The sequence below is a fragment of the Mustela lutreola genome, chromosome X (assembly GCF_030435805.1).
Source record: "Mustela lutreola isolate mMusLut2 chromosome X, mMusLut2.pri, whole genome shotgun sequence".
Taxonomy (NCBI): domain Eukaryota; kingdom Metazoa; phylum Chordata; class Mammalia; order Carnivora; family Mustelidae; genus Mustela; species Mustela lutreola.
Window position 1 is genome coordinate 42,848,779 of NC_081308.1, and position 22,144 is coordinate 42,870,922.

Below are 22,144 nucleotides of genomic sequence, written 5' to 3' on the forward strand. Positions count from 1 at the left end.
CTCTCTCTCTCTCTCTCTGTATCTCTCTGTTTCAGATAAATAAATAAAATCCTTTAAATAAAGAATATCTAATTTTATGAAAGAGGAAGAAAGGGGGAGGCATAATCTTAACAAATTCAGAGTATATCACAAAGCACTAGTAATTAAAACACTGTGATACAGGAGTTGGAATAGAAAATTAGATCGATGGCACAGGAAAAATCCAAAAATCGACCTAGGTACTTGTGAGAATTAGTAAATGATATTTTAAGAATGATATTTCAAGTAACTGGGAGGGAGATGGACTAATTTATCTAAATGGTTTGGGGAGAAATGATTATCTTTTGGGAGAGGGATCAGACTCCTAATTTACACAATTCAGAAAAAAATAATTCCATGGGGCACCTGGCTGTCTCAGTTGGTGGAGCATGCGATTTTTGATCTCGGGGTTGTAAGTTCAAGCCTCATGTTGGGTGTAGAAGTTACTTAAAACTAGGGTGCCTGGGTGGCTCAGTGGGTTAAGCCGCTGCCTTCGGCTCAGGTCATGATCTCAGGGTCCTGGGATCGAGTCCCGCATCGGGCTCTCTGCTCAGCGGGGAGCCTGCTTCCTCCTCTCTCTCTCTGCCTGCCTCTCTGCCTACTTGTGATCTCCCTCTGTCAAATAAATAAATAAAATCTTTAAAAAAAAAAAAAAACAACTAAAATATTTTGGGGGCACCTGGGTGGCTAAATGGGTTAAAGCCTCTGCTTTCAGCTTGGGTCATGATCCCAGGGTCCTGGGATCGAGTCCTGCATCAGGCTCTCTGCTTAACAGTGAGCCTGTTTCCCCCCCCCTCTCTGCCTGCCTCTCTGCCTACTTGTGATCTCTGTCTGTCAAATAAATAAATAAATAATCTTTAAAATAAAGCCTAAAATTTTCTTTAAAAAGCGAAAAGAAAAAGGAATTTCAGATTAGTTAAAGACCTAAACATTAAAAAAAAAAAAACTATAAAAAACATCAGAACAGGGGCACCTGTGTGGCTCAGTCAGTTAAGCATCTGCCTTCACCTCAAGTCATGGTCCCAGGATCCTGGGATCCAGCTCCACTTTGGGCTCCCTACTCAGGGGGAGTCTCCTTCTCTCTTTGCCTCTGCTCCTCCCCTTGCTCATGTTCTCTTTCTCTCTCTCAAGTAAATAACATCTTAAAAAAAAAAAAAAACACATCAGAACAGAATATTTTTGGAGAATGTGTTTAAAACCTTGGCAAAAAAAAAAAAGCCTTCTTGGGGCACCTGGGTGGCTCAGTGGGTTAAAGCCTCTGCCTTAGGCTCAGGTCATGATCCCAGAGTCCTGGGATTGAGTCCCGCTTCAGCTCTCTGCTCAGCAGGGAGCCTGATTCCCCCTTTCTCTCTGCCTGCCTCTCTGCCTACTTGTGATCTCTGTCTGTCAAATAAATAAATAAAATCTTTGAAAAAACAAAAACAAAAACAGAACCTCACAACAGTAAGGTTCCATTTATTATCCCAACGTCTAGATCAGGAAACCAGGGTACAGCTAGGTTAAGTCATTTTCACTAGGTCACCCCAATTTATAAAATCTGGAATTAGAACCCAGGTGTTCTTTACCACCCCGCTGCACCATCTCTCCAGTTTGATCCCGTGGAAATATAAAACTGTAGTCCATTGCAAGATGCTACAAAGTTAAAAAAAAAAAAAAAAGAAAACTTACAGCTGACTGGGAGGAAAAAAATCTACAGCATTAGACCCCCACGTTAATTATCCTGTCACACACCCCAGTTCTACAAACACCAGCTTCATACACATACCCCAGATATGTCCATGACAAATGCTTCCCCATCACCTGCACAATAAACCCATTCTTCATCTCCCTCAGTCTCTTTCTTAATCTCTTGCTCACATCTTTCCAACTTTTTCTTTTTTTTTTTTTAAGGTATTTGGTTTTTTTTTTTAAAGATTTTATTTATTTTATTTGACAGAGAGAGAGATCACAAGTAGGCAGAGAGGCAGGCAGAGACAGAGGGGGAGGCAGGCTCCCTGCTGAGCAGAGAGCCTGATGCGGGGCTCAATCCCAGGACACTGAGATCATGACCCGAGCAAGGCAGAGGCTTAATCCACTGAGCCACCTAGGCGCCCCTTTCCAACTTTTTCAACACGGCTCTTTCTCTCTCTCTCTCTCTGGTGCGTATGGGTTCTCATTGCAAGGCGACTGTGGAATGGGATTAACAGAAAATATGGAGAGAAAAGAAGGCAATTGGAGGGTGACATTGGGGATGTCTAGAGACAGATGTGAGTGGAGATCAAAGGTGGCTTGGGGCGAGGTTGGGATCTATTACAGGACAGTTTGTAGGCAACTAAAGGATTACGTGAAGGGCTTCAGGAGGAATGGGGCTACTAGAAGCAAGTTTAAGAGTGCAGGCGGGAGCCACTGAAGGGTGAACTGGGAATACCATTGGAGGATTGGAAGGGACTATGGGAAGTTGGTGAGTGATTAGAGACAAAGTCCGGTCTTCTGTAAAGTTATTATGTTCACTCTCATACGATGGTGTGATCAGCTGACTAATGGCTCCCCAAAATACGTCCATGTCCTAATCCCTGGTACCTGTGAATATTACCTTGTGTGGCAAACAATGCGTTGCAGATGTGATTTAATTACGAATTTTGAGATGGGGAGATTATCCTGGATTATTTTAATAGAATCTGGTTGTAATCTCAAGTGTCCTTATAAGAGAAAGGCAGAGGCAGCTTTGATAGAAAAGGAGAAGGCAGGGCTGCCTGGGTGGTTCATTGGGTTAAACATCTGCCTTCGGGTCAGGTCATGATCCTCGGGTCCTGGGATCGAGCCCCACATTGGGCTCTCTTTCTCCCTCTCCCTCTGCTGCTCCCCCTGCCTGTCCCTCTGCAAATAAATAAATGAAATCCTAAATAGAAGAGAAAGAAAAGGAGAAGGCAATGTGACCACTGAGGCAGAGATCTTAGCGATGTAGCCACGAGACACAGAATGAAAGCAGCCACCAGAAGCGGGAAGAGGCAACAAGAAGATTCTCCTCCAAAGTCTGCAGAGAGAGTACAGCTCTTCTGACACCTTGATTTTGACCCAGTGAAACTGATTTTGGGTTTTGGGCCCCCAGAACCGTGAAAGAATACAGTTCTTATATTTCAAGCTGTCAAGTGTGTTGTAATTAGTTATAGCAGCCACAGGAAATAAACACAGATTTTGGTGCATTCATGCACACAGATTGTGGCTTTGTCCTAGTCTGCTTGGGGTGTCCTAATAGAATACCACAGACTGGGCACATTAAACAACAGAACTGTATTTTCTCACCGTTCAGGAGGCCAGAAGTCTGAGACCAAGGTGTCATCTGGATTCATTTCTGATAAGGTCTGTCGGTCTCACAGGCAGATAGTTGCTTTTTGTTGTGTCCTCACATGGTCTTTTCTTTGTGCACACACACTCCTGGTTTTTATTTATTTATTTTTCTTTAAAAAAGATGCTATTTATTCATTTGACACACACACACAGAGAGAGAGAGAGAGAGAGAGAGAGAGAGAGAGAGAGCAAAAGCAGTGGGGAGAGGCAGAGGGAGAAGCAGACTCCCCACTGAGCAGAGAGCCTGATGCGGGGCTCGATCCCAGGAACCTGGGATCACGACCCAAGCCAATGGCAGATGCCCAACTGACTGAGCCACCCAGGGGCCCCCTTCCTCTTTTTTTTTTTTTAATTTATTTGAGAGTGAGTGTGCGTGCATCAGGAGGAGGGGCAGAGGGAGAAGGAGAGAGAAAATCTCACGCAGACTCCATGCTGAATGCAGAGCCTGACCCGGGGCTTGATCTAACGACTCTGAGATCATGACCTGAGCCAAAATCAAGAGTCATATGTCCAACAGACTGAGCCACCCAGGCACCCCAATCCTTTTTATATATATACAAGCAGAAAACTTAGTTGAACTATGTCCTATAGTTGTGTGAAAAGCAGAGCTTCTCAGTGATGATCTTGGATATTCAGCTGAGGAGATTTCCAAGGAATGTGTCAGAGGTACTGCTTGATTCTTCATACTGCTTTTAGTAACATGTGAAAGGAAAGAGATAAATTGAGGGAAGAACTGCTATGCAAAATGGATCCAGGATTTGGTGGTCTGGAAACTTCTCTGGCTGTCCAGATTGCAGAAGATACAGAATTTAGGAGATTTACTTTCAGCTAAGTATGCTCTGGAGAGAGAACCAAAGGTGTGGCTGGACAGCCTTTTGCTAGTACTAAAGAGATTAGATGTGTGACTCATGGATCCTCTCAACCATTTCAGCGGAAGTCTGGAATGAGGATGGAACCTTCCATGAAGGTTTTGTGGAAGACTCTTTGGTCTACTGGTGTGAATCCTTGGGACTTCCATGAAAACCCACAAAATTTTTGAGGATGAATGTTATACTGACAGAAACACTGGCCCAGTTGGCTTGTGAGAAATGGAGATAGGATGAAATGAAGGAAGGATGTTGGACTCCCAAAATTCGACTGGAAGGACACAGGGCTAAAGCTACTTAGCAGCAAACATGTGCTACCCTTCAAAAGAAAGGATTAATGATTCTGAGGGCAGAGTGATGGGCCCAGAGGTGGAGCCCCACGTCACTGTGAATTAGTCCCAGGTCTTGAAACCTAATGGAACGTGCTCTGTTGGTTTTCAAAATTACTTGGGACAGTGATATCTTGTTTCTGTCCATTTTTCCCCCTTTTGAATTAAGAATGCCTACAACTCCTATCTTTTTTTTTTTAAGATTTTATTTATTTATTTGACAGAGAGAGATCACAAGTAGATGGAGAGAGAGGCAGGCAGAGAGAGAGAGAGAGAGAGAGAGAGGGAAGCAGGCCCCCTGCTGAGCAGAGAGCCCGATGCGGGACTCGATCCTAGGACCCTGAGATCATGACCTGAGATCATGACGTGAGCCGAAGGCAGCGGATTAATCCACTGAGCCACCCAGGCGCCCTACAACTCCTATCTTATGTCTGTCCCACCACTGTGTTTTGGGGACAGATAATTACTTTCTAGTAGCACAAGCTGGGTGATGGAGAGGAATTTTGCCTCAGGTTGGATCATACCCAGAGTCTCACTTATACCTGACTCAGATGATAAAATTTGGAACCTTTGGGCTGATAAAACTTAAGTGAGGGAACGCCTGGGTGGCTCAGTTGGTTAAGCAGCTGCCTTTGGCTCAGGTCATGATCCCAGCGTCCTGGGATCGAGTCCCACATCGGACTCCTTGCTCCGCAGGGAGCCTGCTTCTCCCTCTGACTCTGCCTTCCACTCTGTCTGCCTGTGCTCGCTCTCGCTCGCTATCTCTGACAAATAAATAAAATCTTAAAAAAAAAAAAAAACAACTTAAGTGAGATTTTGAGGGGCTCCTGGGTGGATAAGTTGTTAAGCATCTGCCTTCAGTTCAGGTCATGATCCCAGAGTCCTGAGATTGAGCCCTGCATCGGGGCTCCCTGCTCTGCAGGAAGCCTGCTTCTCCCTCTCCCACAACCCCTGCTTGTTTCCCCTCTCTCGTTGTGTCTTTCTCCGTCATATAAATAAATAAAATCTTTTGTTAAAAAAGTGAGATTTTGAAGTTGAGTTGATGCTGTAGTGGATGAAAGTTGGGGGTATTGGGATGAGGTACATGTATTTTGCATGTGGGGTAGATGTATATCTTTGGGGACCAAAGAGTATAGTGTTGAATGATGCCCCCCCAAAGATATGCACATCCTAATTCCTGGAACGTGTGAGTGTACTTTAGATGGCAAAAAAAAAAAAAAGGAAAGGAAAAGAAAAGAAAAAGGACTTTGCAGTTTGCAGATGTGATTACGATGAGGATTTTGAGATGGGGAGATTATCCTGGATTATCACTATCACGAGGGCCCTAACTGTAATAACAAGTGTCCTTATAAGGGGAAGCAGAGGCAGATTTCAGAGATGGAATGGATGGCAATTGCCACCATAGCAGAGATTGTACTGATGTGGCTACAAGCCAAGGAATGCTGACAGTCCCCATTGTAAGAAGTGGTGACAAATTCTCCCGTAGAGCCTCTGGAGGGATTATGGCCCTGCTGGCACCTTGACTGTGGTCTTCTGGCCCCCAGAACTGTGAGAGAATACATTTCTTAGGTAGTAAGACACCAAGTATGTGGAAATTCATTACAGCAGCCACAGGAAGCTAATGAAAATGGCTTGGGGTGGATTTGGTGATTGTTGGAGGGATGATGCTCAGAGATTATTAGAGACACTTTGAGGGGCGCCTGGGTGGCTCAATAGGTTAAGCATCTGCCTTCAGCTCAGTTCCTAATCTCGGGGTCCTGGGATCCAGCCCAGCATGGGTGGGGGGGGGAGTCCCTGCTCAGTGGGGAGCCTGCTTCTCCCTCTCCCTCTGCTCCTCCCCCTACTTGTGTTCTCTCTCTCTCTCTCTCTCAAATAAATAAATAAAATCTTGAAAAGAAAAAGACAGTTTAGGAGCTGTCATAATTAGGAGCCATTGGAAAGTGTCTGGGGATTGTTGGAGCCATCAAAGGGAAGACTGAAGGGGTTTGGTGGGTCACTGGAAGGTGGTTTGGAGGTGTAGTTGGAAGACTGGGAATGTAAATGAGGAATGTTTACAGATAACATTGGGGACTATTATAGGGAAGTTTAGGGTGTAGTTGGGAGTTTTGGGAGGGTGGTTTAGGTGGTATGGAAAAAACTGGGAGACTTTTTGTGGGTATCGTTGCATGTAATTTAAAACAAGGTTGGGTATAGTGATCATTGAAGAGTGGTTTGGAGGCATAGTTTGTGCTGCAGAGTATGGTTGGGAGGATACATGGGGAGCGATTTGGGGTCCATGGGGGTGTTTTCAGTGCATACTGGGGGTGGACGGGAGAGTGACTTGGAAGTGCTCTTTGGAGGTTAATGGTTTCATGGCTGATTGCAGATGGTTTAGGGGAACAGGTTGGGGGGTAGTGAAGGGTAGTTTATTCCTACAGTTCGGGAGTCCACGGAGGTTGGATTGGGGGTACTGCTTGGGATCAGTGGATCATAGTTTGGGGATGCAGTTGGGGGGATGATGGAGGGTGGTTTGGAGACACACAAGTTTAGAGGACAGTTTAGAGGTGTGGTGGTCGCTGATAAAAGGCAGTTTGGGGTACTGATTGGGGGTCCTTTGGGGGGTGACTTGGAGTGAGGGGCGCCAGTCCGATCACGGAGGGAGCGTGGCCTCCATAGGAGAGCGCTCCACCACCCCTCGAGAAAGCGTGTGCGCACGCGCTCCCAGCTGGTTCGCTCCTAGCGCTCCGAGGGCAGGAAAATCGAAGACCCAAACTGGCGCCTGCGCACTAGGTCTCCGCCGCTGCTGTGGTCTCGCGCCCCGCCCCCCGTCCCCCCACCTCCCCCAGGCTCGCGCTCAGCGGCGGCTGTGTCGGTGCCGCCGGGAAGGGACGGACCCGAGGTGAGGGTCGGGGGGGCCGGGGTCCACCGGCCGCGGCCGAGCCGGCGCGCCTCTCCCCCCCCCCTTCCCGCGCCCCCCGTCTGGCCCCCACGGCTAACAGTCGCGCGGCCGAAGGCGGCCCACGGGCAGGGCGCGGAAGGGGGAGTAAGCGCGAGGCCGGGACGAGCGGGGGGGCTGCGAGGGAGGGGCGCGCCCACCACCCCTCCTGGCCTGCAGCGACCCCGCCTACGTCGCGGGACGCGGACCTTCGGTGAGTAACGCCAGCTTGGAGAAGAAGGGAGGAGACAGGGCGGGGTGAGGGCTCGGAAACGCCAACAGGGGATGTACTTGCGCGCGCACCCGCGACCTCTGACCCTGTGGTCTCACTCCAGACCCCTACCTGACCTGACTACATCTTTTTTTAACCTCGAGCTCTGGCCAGTCTTGGCCCCAGGACCTCCGATCTCACCCCCAACCTAACCATATTCTGGCCTGGCGTGATCCTCAATCCCTGTTTTGTTCCCTTAAACCCAGCCCTGACCCCAAACCCCACCCAGTTCTGTTCTCGGGATCCTTGGTCTGCCCCTGCTCCATCTCTGAAGCTCACCTTGCCTTGTCCTGATCATCCCAGTTTCTGGCCTGATGCTTGACCTGTCTGTTCCCTATACTCTTGTCCAGCCCCTGATCCCCTTCCAGTCATGTCCTGTCCCCCTAAGCGCAGTCTGATCCAGGTCTGTCCGGATTCCTGATCTCTGATTTCTAAACTTTCTCCCCACCCTGTGCTATCCTCCTGGTCCCCTCCTGACTCCCCATCTCCCTCCTGGCCCACCCCCTTTAGACTGTCCCTCTGTTTCCTGCCCTGTCCCTGCCCCCACCCCTGTGCTGTTTTCCCCTGTCTTCTCTTGTCCTATCACTGTCCTCATTCCTCTCCTTATTCTGTCCCAGTCTTTTCCTGTTCCTTACCTCCATCCTGAACCGGTCCTTTTCCCTCTCCCCTTCCTTGACCACCATCTTGGCCTGTCCCCCATCATGTCTTCTGACTACCATTCTATACTGACCCTCCCCTGCTCTTTTGTTCCTTGCTGCTCTCTACGTTTTCCTCTGACCCTTGTCCACAACCTCACTCCATCCCATCCCCTGGCCAGTGTCTTGGCTCCTTCTCTGTCCTGCCTCCTGTCCTCCATCCTATGATGACTCTGATTCTGTCTTGACCCCTACACTCCTTCCTGTTCTCTTCCTTCCTCCCCTCCCAACTCCAGGCCCTTGTCCTACCCCTCAAAACACCCCTCCACCCTGTTTAGATCTCCCTCTTCCTAACACCCACTTTCCATGTCCTCTCAGCCCAGAAGAACTAGGGTCCTGTTATACCCTGCCCCTCAACTTAGAGGTTCTACTATTTCCATGATTGCAAGTTCATCCCAAATGCTTCTCTTAGTATGAGCAAGAGCAAACAGCCTTGGCCCTGTGTGGCTAAGGGAGTTTTCATATGTGATGCCCTTCACCCTCACCCAGTGATCTCACACACGGCTTGCATTTGTCTCCCTGCCCCAGGAGGGCATGTAACTATTCCTATGTCCCCCCACCCTACCCAAGTGTGAAAGAACATCCTAAATTATTCAGTGACTCTCTGGGAGTCTGTGAGGTCTGGATCATGTTTCCAGCCTGGCTAGGTTGGGGGCTGCCCCATGTCAAGGTGGGGGGTGTGGTGAGCAAACATACAGGAGTGGGAGACTCAGGAGTATGTGTGACTCTTCCGTGTCATGTTAACCCCCACGTGCTAGTCCTGATCCTGGGTGTGCATGATCTCTGCTTTCCTGGCCTGAAAAAATCCATTCCAGGCCAGAGGCTTCAGGGCTTGATGGGGGTGGGATGGGGGTCAGAGGGGTTCTATCCCCCCCCTTTCTCTGCTGTAAGCAATACAAATTTCGATGCTAAGTCCATCCCGTCTGTGTGTGTGTGTGTGTGTGTGTGTGTGTTGGGGGCATGTGTGTCGCTGGGTGTTAGAATTAGTCCTATCCTGTAGTGACAATAACAGCTAGAGCAATACAAGTTTCTTTCACTGAATCTCAGTGATTCTGAGGACAGGCAGGGAGAATTTGGATAGCAAGAAGGTAACATGTTATTCAATTGTGTTTTGTTCCTGCGTTTGTCACAGAGAGTAGTAACAGCTTGAATAATGAGATACTGGACCCCTCTCATTTATCTGAAACACTTATCCAAACCTATTTTTTTTGAGCCCAATGCGAGGCTTGAACTCATGACCCTGAGATCAAAACCTGAGCTGAGATCAAGAGTCAGACGCTTAACCAACTAAGCCACCCAGGCGCCCCTGTCCAAACCTACTAATAACAACACAAGCATTCTTCATTGTTCCAGCATCTGTCTAGCACCTGACTTCTGAGAGGGAGCGCTCGGATAATTCAGACAGTGAAAGGTACCAAGTTATCTGAAGAGGTTTTTTGTTTGTTTGTTTTTGCATTTTACATAGTGGGGAGGGTTCAGATGATGAGGGATAATGGCTCCAACTAAAAGATATATTCAAATCGATTCATTTCCTTGAACTCTAGTGGCAGGAGTTGGAACAGTAAGAGGACTGTGTTGTGTGAATATATTTGGTTCCTGCATTTTGCCTGGTGAGTAAGGGAAGCTCAGAGAGTATGGGACGCCAATTCTATCTCAAAGGTGTATCCAGATCCATTCAGTTCCTGTATGTGGATAGTGAGCTTTTGGAGAATGTGTCTGAATAGGTTTGGTTCCTGCATTTTTGATGTTGAGTAGCTAGAGGTCTGATAATGATGGAAAACAGCTCTTTTCAAATATGTCTGGTTTGATATTTAGGGAGGGTTCGATGTCTGGGTGATAAGTAGGGAGGCTGTGGAGGCTGAGGGATACCAGCTTTGTCTCAGCAGTGCATCTGCATACATTTAGTTTCTGATTTTGGATAGTGAAGAGTTTGGACACGCTTATTTGAGGGAAAACAGCTCTGTTTGAAATTTATCGGGTGGAGCTGGGAGTACCAGCTCTGTCTCTCTCACACACACACACACACACACACACATATATGATTCCCAAGTTTGGATTGGGAGGAATATTGTAATTATGACAGCCAATATATATTGAGCACTTACTTACCAAGGGCCAGTTACTATCCTAAACAATCTTTAAGTGTCTTAATTCATGTCACGCTCACAACAGCCCTGTGAAGTGCATATTGTTGTCAGCACCCCTGTTTTCCAGATGAAGACATTGAGGCACAGAGAGGATAAGTGACTTGTCTGGGCAGCCACATAGCCATAAGTGGCAGAGCAGGGTTGAATCCCAGAGCCATGGTTTCCTACCCCTACAGGCCACATGGGGCTCAAGTCCCGGCTGTGGTGGGATCTGGAGGTTGGCCATCTTGCAGGACGACGATGTGTGTGGGTGATTCTACCCCACCTGTTGGCCTGGCCCAAGAGGCCCAATTACCTGGTCTCCCCTCCTTACTCCTGCCCTAGCCCATCTCCACACGGGATTATGATTGTTGTCATTAACAGACATTAATGACGTGGTGTGAGTTTCCTTGTACTTTGAAACGCCTTCCAAAGTGACTCTGGTCTCTGTTGGCCTTGGAAATGCTGTTTACCCATTTTACAGATGAGGATAGCTAAACCTTGGTCTGCATTGCCAGCCAGATACCCTTGGCCCTCACAGCTCTGGTTTTATAAGTGTCCCTCTTCCCAGTGTTCTTGCTGTCCCCCAAGAGGCAGGAGAGAGGCCGTGGCTGAGGGGACACTCCCCATTGACACTCAGCCACCCACCTTATGGCTGCTGCCTCCACCAGCCCTAGGCAGTGGGGGCGGGGGAAGGGGGCGGATGAAAGGAGCCTTTGTGTCCCATGCCAGAAATCTCACTCCCAGGAAGAAAGGTGGGCAGGGTGGCAGGAGGCCTTGCATTGCGTGTCTACATATACGGGGCAGGGCATTGCTGGTACAGTGCTCCCCTCCAGGCTTGGCCCCCCTACCAAGTGGGGAGGGAGCTTTCCTCACTCTGCTCTTTCACATCACAGCATGGGCTGCTGCAGGGGCCCTGGTTGGGCTTGGGCCCTGAGGTCACAGAGCAGATGGTCCCAAATGGAGCACAGGATGTGTGGTATGTGCCGGGGCAGGCCAGAGCCCTCAATTTCCTTGACTCCCGGCCAGAAATGCTCAAGGGGGAGGGGTGGGGCAGAACCTGCCTGGATGTGAAGAAGCATGAGCCCCCTCCCCACTTTTCCTCCCTTGCAGGAGTAGCCCCTGTCCACCTCCAGCCCAGGACCCGGCCCCCCAAGTTCTGAGTCCACCTGCTCTTATGCATCTGTGACCAGAATCAGGCCTCCTCACCTCTCCGAACCCCAGCTTCCACATCTACGAGCTGGCTATGAAGAGCTGGGTCTGCGTCATCCTCCCAGGTTTGTAGGGAGCGGTAGGGGTGAAAATGTGCATGATGTGGTCAGTTGGCTGGGATGATTTCTTCTGGAGATGCAGAAGGTGGTAGGGTCTTGACAGCCCAGTCTTTCCTTGGAGAAGCTGGCCTCCTCTGTCCTGAGTTGGGCAAACTGTTACCCCAGTGAGGGTGGTGGTTGCCCCAAGACCTTCTCCCACCTGTGCCTTGCCCTGGGAAGGAAAGGTAGGGGCCTCAGGCACGTGATGCTTGCTGCCTAGAGATACACACCCGATTTATACACATGTGCTTAACAAGTCCCCAGAACTCCGTCCTCAGCTCCCAGGCAATGCCCTTGGGTGGGCAGGGTCTGATGTGGGCTCCTGGGTAGCACTAGAGGCAGCTCCACTCCCACGACCCTTGGCCTCTCTTCCTTTGTTCTCTACTAGGTGACTGGGGTGAGCAGGGACATCTGGGCTCTTTTCTTGGTCATGCTGAACGCCCTGAAGGGACCTGGCCCTGAGATTGTCCCTGAGGGTGTCCTGAGCCCTGGTGACAGGCAGGCAAGGGTTAAGAGGTATGGGCTGGCCCAGGCCCTGGCCAGGTAGGCTGGGCTATTGCCTAGTGGGAGGCGGCCTAGGCATCCGCCACCGTGCTCACAGCTCACTGCCACTACCATCTGGAACAGGGCCTGATTGAGACAACTATTTTTTCTTGAGGTACCTGAGGCCACCCCACCGCACCTCTCCGGCGTTGGTGAGCACCTGGGAACAAGGGGCCTGGGGCGGGGTGGCAGGGAGAAGGGTGTAGGGTGTACTGAGCCTTCCCCTGGGAGAAAGCCAGGTCTGTGTGAGGAGTGCAGTGAAGAAGGAGGGCCTGAGTAGAGGAGTGAAGCCCCAAATGTTCGATTTCCTCTCGTGGCATGAAGCCGATTCCTTGCCGGAAATGAATGAGGAGAAAGGATGGGGGAGAAGAGAAGCCAGAGTCCTCCTTCTCCACTGTCCCCCTACTTCCTCTCCCCCTTTCTCCCCTGGGGCATAGCCTCTGCCTTCCTGCAACCCCGGGGCCCTGGGGGAAGCCCAGACAGGGCTATTGAGAAACTGCTTCCCGACACCTGCCTGCCCCCGCTCTGTTCACCCAGAGTGGAGGCTGGGAGGGGCTCTAGGGCAGTGTGGGGAGCAGTCCCAGACACTGGGAGTTTGTATTTGCCCCGCTAGTGGCAAGGTAGGGAAATTGGGGGTCCCCACTGAGGTGTTAGGGTGCCACCCAGGTGAGGTGTCTTGGTTGTAAACAGTCATTACGGCCAGGCCAGGAATTTCTTTCTCGGCTGTGGTGTCAGAAGGGCAGACCTGAAAAACCTGCTGGGCCCGCCTCTGGGTGTGTGTGGGGGGTACCCTCTCAGCTCTCCTGCTGCGGCCCAGCCTGGGACAGGAGTCAGGGGCTGGGGGGAGGGAAGTTAGGGAAGGGGACTGCTGGGATCCTCCTTCGATCCCTGTCTAGGTGGGGACAGGGCAATTCTGGACCCCAAGGCAAATGTGCAGAGGGCAGGCAGGCAGAGGCTGAGGTTTGGGAGCTGGCTGTGGGGGTGTGGGGCATTGACCCTGTGTCTAGCCTACCCAGTGACCCCGTGACTCAGGCCCTAGCTATGTCCCCGAGGTCAGGCTGGCAGGGTGGAGTCAGGGTTCCTGTCTAGACCCCATGGTGACTTCCAGGATGCCATAAGCTCCCAGGGAGGGAAAGCTCAAAGCAGCCAGCATGGGATGTGGGACCTATCCTGGTGAATGGGCCCACCGGGGAGGAGTTGAAGTTCCTGTTAGGGTGGAGCCCTGGGAGAGTGCCTCAGACTCAGCTGGGAGCTGGGGAGGAAGGAGCTCCGGGAGCTTTGGGGCCCAAGAGGTTGAGCCCGGACCTCAAGGAAGCTCTGCCATGCCGGGCAACGTCAGGCCGCTTCAGAGTACATGCTGCTGCCTGGCTGTGCAGAAAGGCTCTCAGGTCTGACCCCTGTCCCTGAAAGCGAGGACAAGGGGCCACCGTTTGCCGGGAGCCGGTAGCAGGCCTAGTGGCCCTATGTTAACAGTTTGGCCGCATTCCACAGCAGATAGACAGGGAGGGGGCTCGAACCCTCACCTCCTTGGCTGCCTTGGTCTCCACCAGACCTGGCCCCTGCAGCAGGACAAGCTGGGATGAGGAAGGGAGGAGACCTCTGTGGCCTCGTGAGGCCCTCCCAGTTTACTGCCGCCCGCCCGAGGTCAGGCCAGGTGGTGGAAGGTGATGTCACCTGGCTCCCCAGCTGGGGAATGAGCAGGATGTGGGAGGGAAGGAGCAAACTCCAGAGGAGGGGATGAGGGCAGGGCTGGAGGCCAGCCAAGGCAGGCTCTGTGGTCAGCCAGGGTGTTTGGGGGCAGAGAAGGAAGCAGGAGGCAGGAGGCTTGTTATCTACAGCTGTGGACTTTCCAGCAGGGTGACTCCCTTCTGCCGGTACAGGACTAGAACTGACTGGGGTGGGCACAGGGACTGGAGGGGTCGCGGGGCTAAGTGAACACTCTCCCTGTAGCACCGGGGCCACAGGATGGAGTCGGGATGAGTAGAGACCCACAGATCTGGGCTAGATCCATATCTCAGCTCCCTTGGCATTCTCTCACTTACGCGACAGCCATTCATTGAGTGCTCACTGCTGGCTCAGGAGTGTTCTGAGTGCCAGAGATATGGTGAAAACAGGACAGGTATGTTTCTTGTCCTTGTGAACGTGCAGGGGAGGCACAGTCTCTTATTGGACAGCAGTTGTGAGGGGACCTGGGCAGGGGCCCACCTCTGGAAGTGACATGCAAGTCCCCGTGTGTAAGCTTGCCCCCTGGGGCCGGAGGGGGAAGACATGGCAAGAGTGTTCCAGATAGCAGCCGCAGCCTGGGCAAAGGCCCTGAGGCCTGCTGGGCTGGGAGCTTATGAGGAATTGATGGGCTTGGGGCAACTCCAGCTAAGGAGGGTCAGGCCCAAGGGGTGGGCCTGGGCCGCATCCTTAGCCAGTGGGCAGGTTATTTACCCCTCTGTGCCTTAGAGTCCTCATCTCAGAAATGGGGGCAGTGATCACAGAACTGCTGTCAAAGGGTGGTTGGAAGATTGGGTGTGGCAGGGAGGGTGACTGTTCCAGGACCCAGGTACTTCATTAGTGCCCACCGTTGTTAGAGTTGGTTGAATCTGTACAGTTTATTCTCCCTCCCTAGGCAGGACTCCTGGCTGCGGCCCATGGGCCTCTGAGGAGGCGTCGTAAGTCCGCCTAACTCCCCACGTGCTGTGCATCCACTCAATGGGAAGGGGACTAAGGTACCAGGGCCCAGTGGGGCCAGACACGGATACGGATTCTGAGAGGGCAGGTTGATCAGGCGGGCAGGGTCAGGGTTCCCCTTACTCCCAGCTGGGGTGCAGGGCGTTGGGCAGGGGCAGGGGTTGGGGGAAACGCGGGATGCACTTCCTTAACAGCTCCTGTGCATCACTGCCAGGCCTTGTCCAGCCATCAGCCACGGCCTCTCCACAGCACCAGGATGGAAGTCAAAGGTCAGCTGATCAGCTCGCCCACCTTCAATGCCTCAGGTGGGTGGTTGGTTCCCCTTCTCTGCCTCTGCCCCCATGTCTGAGTCACCGCCTGCCTACTTTGAAAGGGTTGGTCCTTGGCCCCACAGCTGTGCCAGGATGCCCTGGCTGATCTTTGCCTGGAACTTTGCTCCCTCTGTGTCCAGCTGCCCTGTTCGGAGAGGCTGCCCCCCAGGTGAAGTCAGAGCGTTTGCGGGGGCTGCTTGACCGGCAGCGGGCCCTGCAGGAGGCCCTGAGCCTGAAACTTCAGGAGCTCCGCAAAGTGTGTCTGCAGGAGGCGGTGAGGGCCGGGCCCTGTGTCTGGTGGTGGGGCATGGTAAGGACCCAGAGGCCCTAGGCAGGCAGGTTGGAGTGGTGAGTGCCGAGCCACATGTCTGGGCGGTAGATTCCCTATCACCCTCTAGCTCCTCAAAGCTCAACTTCGATGTCTTAGAGTCAGTAAAATATGGCAGAGCAGGCCCTCAATTCCCTATCAGCAATTTGAAATCCCCCAAACCCTTCTAAACAATAGTCATTTCCAAAATCTGGCAGTAAAACCTGGCCTGAACTAACAAGGGGTGAGTCACCGTTTTGATTTACCCCTCTTGGTGTGAACAGCTACGCAGTTGGCCAGAACCCATAACTGGCCAGAACCCATAACTGGCCAGAACCCATAACGCAGTTCACAGCATGCAGCCCCCGCCCTGAGGGGAGCGTGATGTCATATGCAGTATATAGACCTGTGGCCTTTATGAAAGAGAAGAAGTTCCAGATTCCAGAGCAGGTCTCCTGACCTCCCATGCCCACTGCCCCAGGGATTTGGGCCACCGAGGGGCTGAGAGTCCATAGCACCCCTATTGGGTGGCATACTGGGAGGGAGGAGGAGAAGTAACAGGCATGGGGTGCTGAGCATTACTGAGCTCCTAGTATGACTAATGTAGCTTCTGTAGTCATTCCTGCTTTGCCCCATTCCCTAGCTAACCCTCGGTAGTCTCTGACCCCTGCCCCTTCCAGGAGCTGACTGGCCAGCTGCCCCCCGAGTGCCCGTTGGAACCTGGGGAACGGCCCCAGCTGGTCCGCCGGCGGCCCCCTGCAGCCCGTGCATACCCTCCATCGCACCCCAACCCAGCACACCACTCCTTGTGCCCTGCTGAGGTGAACAGACGGGCCTGGGGGGCAGGATGGGGGTGGGATGGGTACAGGTTGCTGCCTCAGGGTTGCAACCAGGGGAAGGAGAGGCTAAGGTGAGAAGGGAATGGCTTGAAGAAGGTGCGTTCTGGCTCTGAGGGAGGAGGCTGGGCCTCGTGGTGGTAAGCCTCTCATTCCCTGGAAGCAGAATCTGTCTAGTCCCTCCCCGAGACGGCTCTGCCTCCTGGAGAAATGAGCTCCACCCCAGAACAGGCCCTGCCCCTGCGCTGGCTGGCTCTGCCCACACTTGGGCCCGGGCCTTGGTCCCCTCCAACACTGACACTGGGTCCTGTCCCACCCTCTCGCCCACCTGCAGGAGCTGGCTCTTGAGGCCCTGGAGCGGGAGGTGTCCGTGCAGCAGCAGATTGCAGCCGCCGCCCGCCGCCTGGCCTTGGCCCCCGAGCTGAGCATTGAGCAGCGCCGGCGCCGGCGCCAGGTGCAAGCAGATGCGCTGCGGAGGCTGCACGAGCTGGAAGAACAACTGGGGGACCTCCGGGCCCGCCTCGGCCTCCCGGGGCTCCCCCCTCCGCAGCCTCTGGCCCTGGCCCCGGCCCCGGGGGCTCTCATCACCACCCAGGGAGTATGCCTGGGCACACGCCTCGCCCAGCTCAGCCAAGGTGAGCCGGCCCTGTCAATGCCCAAGTGTGGGCATGGGCTGAGCAACGTGGCAGGGAGGGGTAGATGGCCAGTGAAAAGTGGGAGCTGGGCGGAGCTGAAGGGACTCAGCCCGCAAGAGGAGTTGAGATAAATGGGCTCAACAGCGAGGGTGGGGATGCTGGGAACTTGACCAGATGGCACCAAGAAAACCAGGAGCCAAGCCTCAGGTAGTCTTGGATTCAGGTAAAGGTGGGTTCTTGGGAAGGAACGGGCCGGGGAGGAGACCATCCGGGGTTGTAAGGGGACTGCACCCAGGCCTTGCCTTGATGGGCCTGGGTCTGCCCTTCTCACCTGTAGAGGACGGAATCCTGCACTCGGAGAGCAGCTCCCTCTCGGAGTCTGGGGCCAGCCATGATAATGGTGAGGACCTCTGGCTCCCAAACCCACCCTTGCTTTGATGCTTAGCCCCTCCACTCTCTCTTTAACTCCTCCTGAGCCATGCCCCATCCTCGCATGGGGCCCCCGTCTTTCTTGCTTCACGCTGCCCAGCTCCTCATCCCCAGTTCCAGCCTTGTGCTTTAGTTCCCGCCTGTCCTGCTGCTGCTACCTGCTTCACTCCCCCTGCCCCTGCCCACAGCTCATCAGGCCCCCTCTCTTTGACTTCTCCCCCACTTTCCACCTTCCTCCCAGAGGAGCCCCGTGGCTGCTTCCCCCTGGCCGAGCGCCCCTCACCACCCAAGGCCTGGGATCAGCTGCGGGCCGTATCTGGGGGCAGCCCTGAGCGGCGAACCCCATGGAAGCCACCCCCGTCAGATCTTTACGGGGATCTGAAGAGCCGGCGGAACTCGGTGGCCAGCCCCACCAGGTGAGGGTGAACCCCTTCCCTTCCCCGGGAGCCGGGAGGGGGATCCTGAGCCTGGGCGGGCAGGACGGCTTGCTGGTGGTTATGGTGTCTAACCTGGACCCCCACCTGGTCCTGTCTGTTTCTGCTCAGCCCCACACGCTCGCTGCCCAGGAGTGCCTCCAGTTTTGAGGGGCGAAGCGTGCCTGCTACCCCTGTCCTCACCCGGGGCGCTGGCCCCCAGCTCTGCAAGTAAGGGGACTCTGAGGGTGGACTTGAGGACCAGAATAAGTAACTGTTCATTCTGACAATGGGGGGCATTACTAAAGGGTGTGGGATGTGAGAGGTTGGGCTTTGAAAGGTATATTTGGAACAAGTCACTTCCTTTCTCTGAGTCTTGGCTCCTCATCTGTGAGACGGGTATGATATCTGCATCTGGAGGACACTGTGGGCATAGTAAGTTCTGGTTCACATGCACTGAGCGCCTAACACCTGCTGGGAATCCGTGCTCTGCGAGGTGTGACTGCGGTCATTGCCGTAAGGTCTTGGCTAGGTAGATGCTGTCATTATTCTCAATCTGTGGATGAGGAGCCTGAGGCACAGAGAGGTTAAGTGACTTGGTAGTAAACAGAAGACCTGGTGTTCAAACCCAGGCTGGTTTGACTCTAGAGTCCATACATTTAATCACTGCACCCTCCTACTTCTCAAACAAATTCTTGCTAAGCACCTGCTTTTCCAGGCTGTGAGTAGAAAGTCCCTATCCTTATGGCACTCGCCTCCTGTGAATCGTGGCTGTGGGGCTGATAGTTCAGGGTGGCTCAGACACGTGGGGGGTGCGGGAGGGCAGAGAATTCAGGAAGTTGGATTCCAGGCCCAGGGCTTAGGACCCTACTTCGTGAAAGCTAGGAGATACACCCTCACAGGGCATGTGTTGGGAAGAGCCCTCTGCTGGCCTTCCTCGGTCAGTTTTCCCCCTCCAGCCCTGCGCACGCTTACATCTCCCTTGGCGCTAACACCCCCCCAATATGTCTTCTGTCCCTCTGCCCCCCAGCGTGGGACAGAACCTCCACTGCCTTTTACATGCCCCCACCTGACCTGTTTATACAAGAGGTCTCTGATCCTGGGCCTCCTTCAGAGATGCACAAGTGGAAGCTCAGGAAGAGGTGGGGCACAGTGGGCCAGGCACTCCGCCTGAGATTTCTGATCAGTCATACTCCCATCACCCCCACCTCTGTGTCCCCAGACCGGAAGGCCTCCATTCTCGCCAGTGGTCTGGCAGCCAGGACTCCCAGATGGGCTTCCCCCGGGCAGACCCTGCCTCCGACCGTGCCTCCCTCTTCGCAGCCCGCACCCGTCGCAGCAACAGCTCTGAGGCCCTGCTTGTGGACCGGGCGGCCAGTGGGGGAGCTGGCTCCCCGCCTGCGCCCCTGGCTCCCCCTGCCGCTGGCCCCCCGGTCTGCAAGAGCAGCGAGGTGCTGTATGAGCGCCCACAACCAACCCCTGCCTTCTCCTCCCGCACAGCTGGCCCCCCAGACCCTCCCCGGGCTGCCCGGCCCAGCTCAGCTGCCCCTGCCTCCCGTGGGGCTCCCCGGCTCCCACCTGTGTGCGGGGACTTCCTCTTGGACTACTCCCTGGACCGGGGCCTGCCCCGCAGCGCTGGTGGTGGGGCGGGCTGGGGGGAACTGCTGCCTGCAGCTGAGGTCCAAGGACCCCTCTCCCGCCGGGATGGGCTCCTCACCGTGCTCCCGGGCCCACCACCCGTGTACACAGCTGACGGCAGCAGCCCCCTCCTCCGCAGCAAGGACCCCCACTCCCGTGCCACCCGTACCAAGCCCTGTGGCCTATCCCTGGAGGCCGCCGAGGGGCCCGAGGTGCATCCAAGCCCTCTGCTGTGGATGCCTCCCCCCACCCGTGTCCCCCCGGCTGGTGAGCGCAGTGGCCATAAGAACCTCGCCCTGGAGGGGCTGCGGGACTGGTACATCCGCAACTCGGGACTGGCTGCTGGGCCCCCGCGCCGGCCTGTGCTGCCCCACGTGGGCCCGCAGCACCCGCCCTTCCTCCATGCCCGCTGCTATGAGGTGGGCCAGCCGCTGTATGGGGCCCCCAGCCAGGCGCCGCTCCCGCACTCGAGGAGTTTCACGGCACCCCCTGTCTCCGGCAGGTATGGGGGGAGCTTTTACTGACGGGTAGGGGTCTCTGGAGGCAGATGGCAAAGGCATCCAGGCTGGGGAGCAGCCAGTTACGGGAGTTAGTGACTCCGACTGCGAGAGAACTAGCCGCAGCCTCGCCTCAGGGTCCTGGGCCCTGCCTGACCTGCATGAATCCACGGGGTCTTGGAGGGGTGTCTTGGGCCCTGGCAGCAGCAGCAGCAGCTGTCTACCAAGCTGTAGAAGAATTCTGATATTTGAACAAAACAGTGCATGTCTGCTGAAAATGAGCCTTCAAAGCAGGGTGCTGGGAGGAAGGGCCTCCCAGGCCCCTCGCCTCTCTCTTCTTCCTTTTGCTGTGCCCCCATGCTTGTGAGTCTAAAGGTGCTGTCCTGTGCCTGCCTCCACCTCTTTAACGAGCCTCTTTTCCTCTCTCTCTGTGTCTTGTCCGTCTTTTCCTCTCTTCTCTGTCTTGGCACCCTGTCCGGATTCCTGCTACCCCTTCTAAAGATACTACGCGGACTTCCTGTACCCCTCGGAGCTGAGCTCTCGTTTAAGTGACCTGACGCTAGAGGGGGAGCAGTCTTCCAGCTCTGACCCCCAGACCCCGGGGACACTGGTCTGACCCCTTCTTGTTGTCCCAGGCATGACTTTAGTCGGGAACACACGGCTGACCTCGCTGAACCCCGGGGTGTGATTGCTCAGTCCTGGGGGGGTGCCGACCTGATCTTCCAAGGCCCCTGGCTCCTTGTGGACCCACGAAGGTGTCTGACTCCCTGCTTCCCCTCTTACGCTGTGCTGGGAACTGGGGCCCTCAGCCAGCTGAAAAAAGAGGGGATGGTGTAATGGGGGCTCCAGGCCCCTTCCTCCGTTTCTGTTTACACTTGTGATTTAGGTATTCACTGTCTTCCCCCAACACTAGACCTTTTATAAAAGGGAAACTGTGATCTCGTCCTGGTTGGGTTCATTCCTATCCCCATGCCCAGCCTGTTCCATTTAGGAACCCCCCCCCAAAAAAAAGCCCAGACAATATAGGGTCTCAGGGCCCTGTTCGGGGCAGCCAGGAGACTGGTGTGAACAGAACTCCCTGCCACCCCCCCACCAGGGTAGTTCTTGGAGAGGTGGGCTCTCTGCCCACATTCGGAAGGACTGAAGTCTGGCTAGGGGGCTTGGGTTCATTTTCCTACTCCCAGGCGTGCCCAAGGGAGCCCCAGTCCTTGTCTGCCTGTCTGTGCCCGCTGCCTCTGCCCACAGGTTGAGAATGCCCAGCCTCTGCCCTATCTATCCCGGTCAGGAAGCCAGCCCTGCAGGAGGGCTAAAGGGCAGAGCCGCCGAGTGTGTTGTGTCCTGGGATGCTGCGGTGGTGGAACCTGGCATCGGCTCGATGCCAGGAAAATCCTCAGGTGACGTCTGGCCACAGGCTGCGTCACGTCTTCCTTGGCTTTCTTTCCATCCACCACTTTTTAAACAAATCTACACAAGCTGTGTTTTCTATGATACCTATCTGTGACTTTCTGGAGCTAGGGGTCCCCTGACCTCCTTTACCTGGTGTTAAACTTTTCTTTTTCTACCAATGGATCTGGGCCCGAGACACTACCCACACTGGAAGGGGATTTCTATAATAAATGTGTAAACCGAACCCATGTGTCACTCCGCTGTCTGCCTTGCCTTGGGGGGCCACACCTGTAGTTAAGACCAGGTTAAGATATTTTTATGAATCAGATTATCCAACGAACACTGGGAACAGCCTAATGTCATCAACTTGGGCTTCACTTGCTGTGATGTGGGGCAACAGCTTCGCTGGTCTGTGCTCCGATTCCTTGCCAGCCCTGGACAGGAGCCGTCAGTAATACAAATGATAGGAAACACTCTGCCTTTAACTGCGCTGTGCTCTGCCCCAGAGGGAGCCACTTGGATGAAGGAACGCAGAGCTTCCCTGCTCAGTCTGCATACTTGACAGAAAGAGACCTAGTCTAAGTCCAGCAGAACTGAAAAGCAGAAGGCCACTT

The 22,144-nt window shown here is 54.0% G+C and overlaps 1 protein-coding gene across 4 annotated transcripts; it reads left to right on the forward strand.

Moving 5' to 3' along the window:
* The first annotated feature begins 7,371 nt into the window (after nt 1-7,371).
* On the forward strand, nt 7,372-21,774 carry CCDC120 (coiled-coil domain containing 120). 4 transcript variants are annotated; one of them, XM_059156927.1, is made up of 14 exons: nt 7,372-7,668; nt 11,443-11,525; nt 11,660-11,823; nt 12,484-12,551; nt 15,017-15,116; nt 15,293-15,383; nt 15,530-15,663; nt 16,377-16,517; nt 16,867-17,167; nt 17,505-17,567; nt 17,838-18,012; nt 18,142-18,240; nt 19,232-20,149; nt 20,646-21,774. In XM_059156927.1, the coding sequence occupies exons 6-14, from the start codon at nt 15,335-15,337 to the stop codon at nt 20,758-20,760; spliced, it is 1,995 nt and encodes a 664-aa protein (XP_059012910.1). In that variant the 5' UTR covers nt 7,372-7,668; nt 11,443-11,525; nt 11,660-11,823; nt 12,484-12,551; nt 15,017-15,116; nt 15,293-15,334; the 3' UTR covers nt 20,761-21,774. The 4 variants fall into 4 exon arrangements, with proteins under 4 accessions (XP_059012910.1, XP_059012911.1, XP_059012913.1 ...); XM_059156928.1 differs by having other exon boundaries at nt 12,515-12,551; XM_059156930.1 differs by lacking the exon at nt 12,484-12,551.
* The last annotated feature ends 370 nt before the right edge of the window (nt 21,775-22,144 follow it).